Source organism: Etheostoma spectabile, chromosome 10 (assembly GCF_008692095.1).
Source record: "Etheostoma spectabile isolate EspeVRDwgs_2016 chromosome 10, UIUC_Espe_1.0, whole genome shotgun sequence".
Classification (NCBI taxonomy): domain Eukaryota; kingdom Metazoa; phylum Chordata; class Actinopteri; order Perciformes; family Percidae; genus Etheostoma; species Etheostoma spectabile.
In genome coordinates, this window is record NC_045742.1 from 23,330,355 (window position 1) to 23,330,571 (window position 217).

The 217-nt window shown below is 43.8% G+C and overlaps 1 protein-coding gene across 1 annotated transcript in view; it reads left to right on the plus strand.

Moving 5' to 3' along the window:
- The window catches only part of LOC116697237 (homeodomain-interacting protein kinase 2-like), a 2,361-nt gene that overhangs the window by 1,623 nt on the left and 521 nt on the right, over positions 1-217 (plus strand). The window contains exon 1 of the mRNA XM_032528559.1: positions 1-217. This exon is cut by the window's left edge and continues 1,623 nt beyond it; it is cut by the window's right edge and continues 521 nt beyond it. Coding sequence (XP_032384450.1) covers positions 1-217 — 217 coding nt within the window.

The window sequence follows — 217 nt, forward strand, 5'->3', positions numbered from 1 at the left end:
GAAGGAGAGTACATTCCAATTTCTGGTGATGCCAACCTATCTGATGGAGTGTATATTCCAGTTATCGATGATGAAGATGATTCTGATAATGAGACAGTGGCCGTAAATTTTAAACACAGCAAGGGAACCACTTCAACACATTTTGATGGACCTCCACCGCAGACTGACATCAAGACCGAGTCACACACTGCAGTAACGACAGATCCACTCCCAGAAA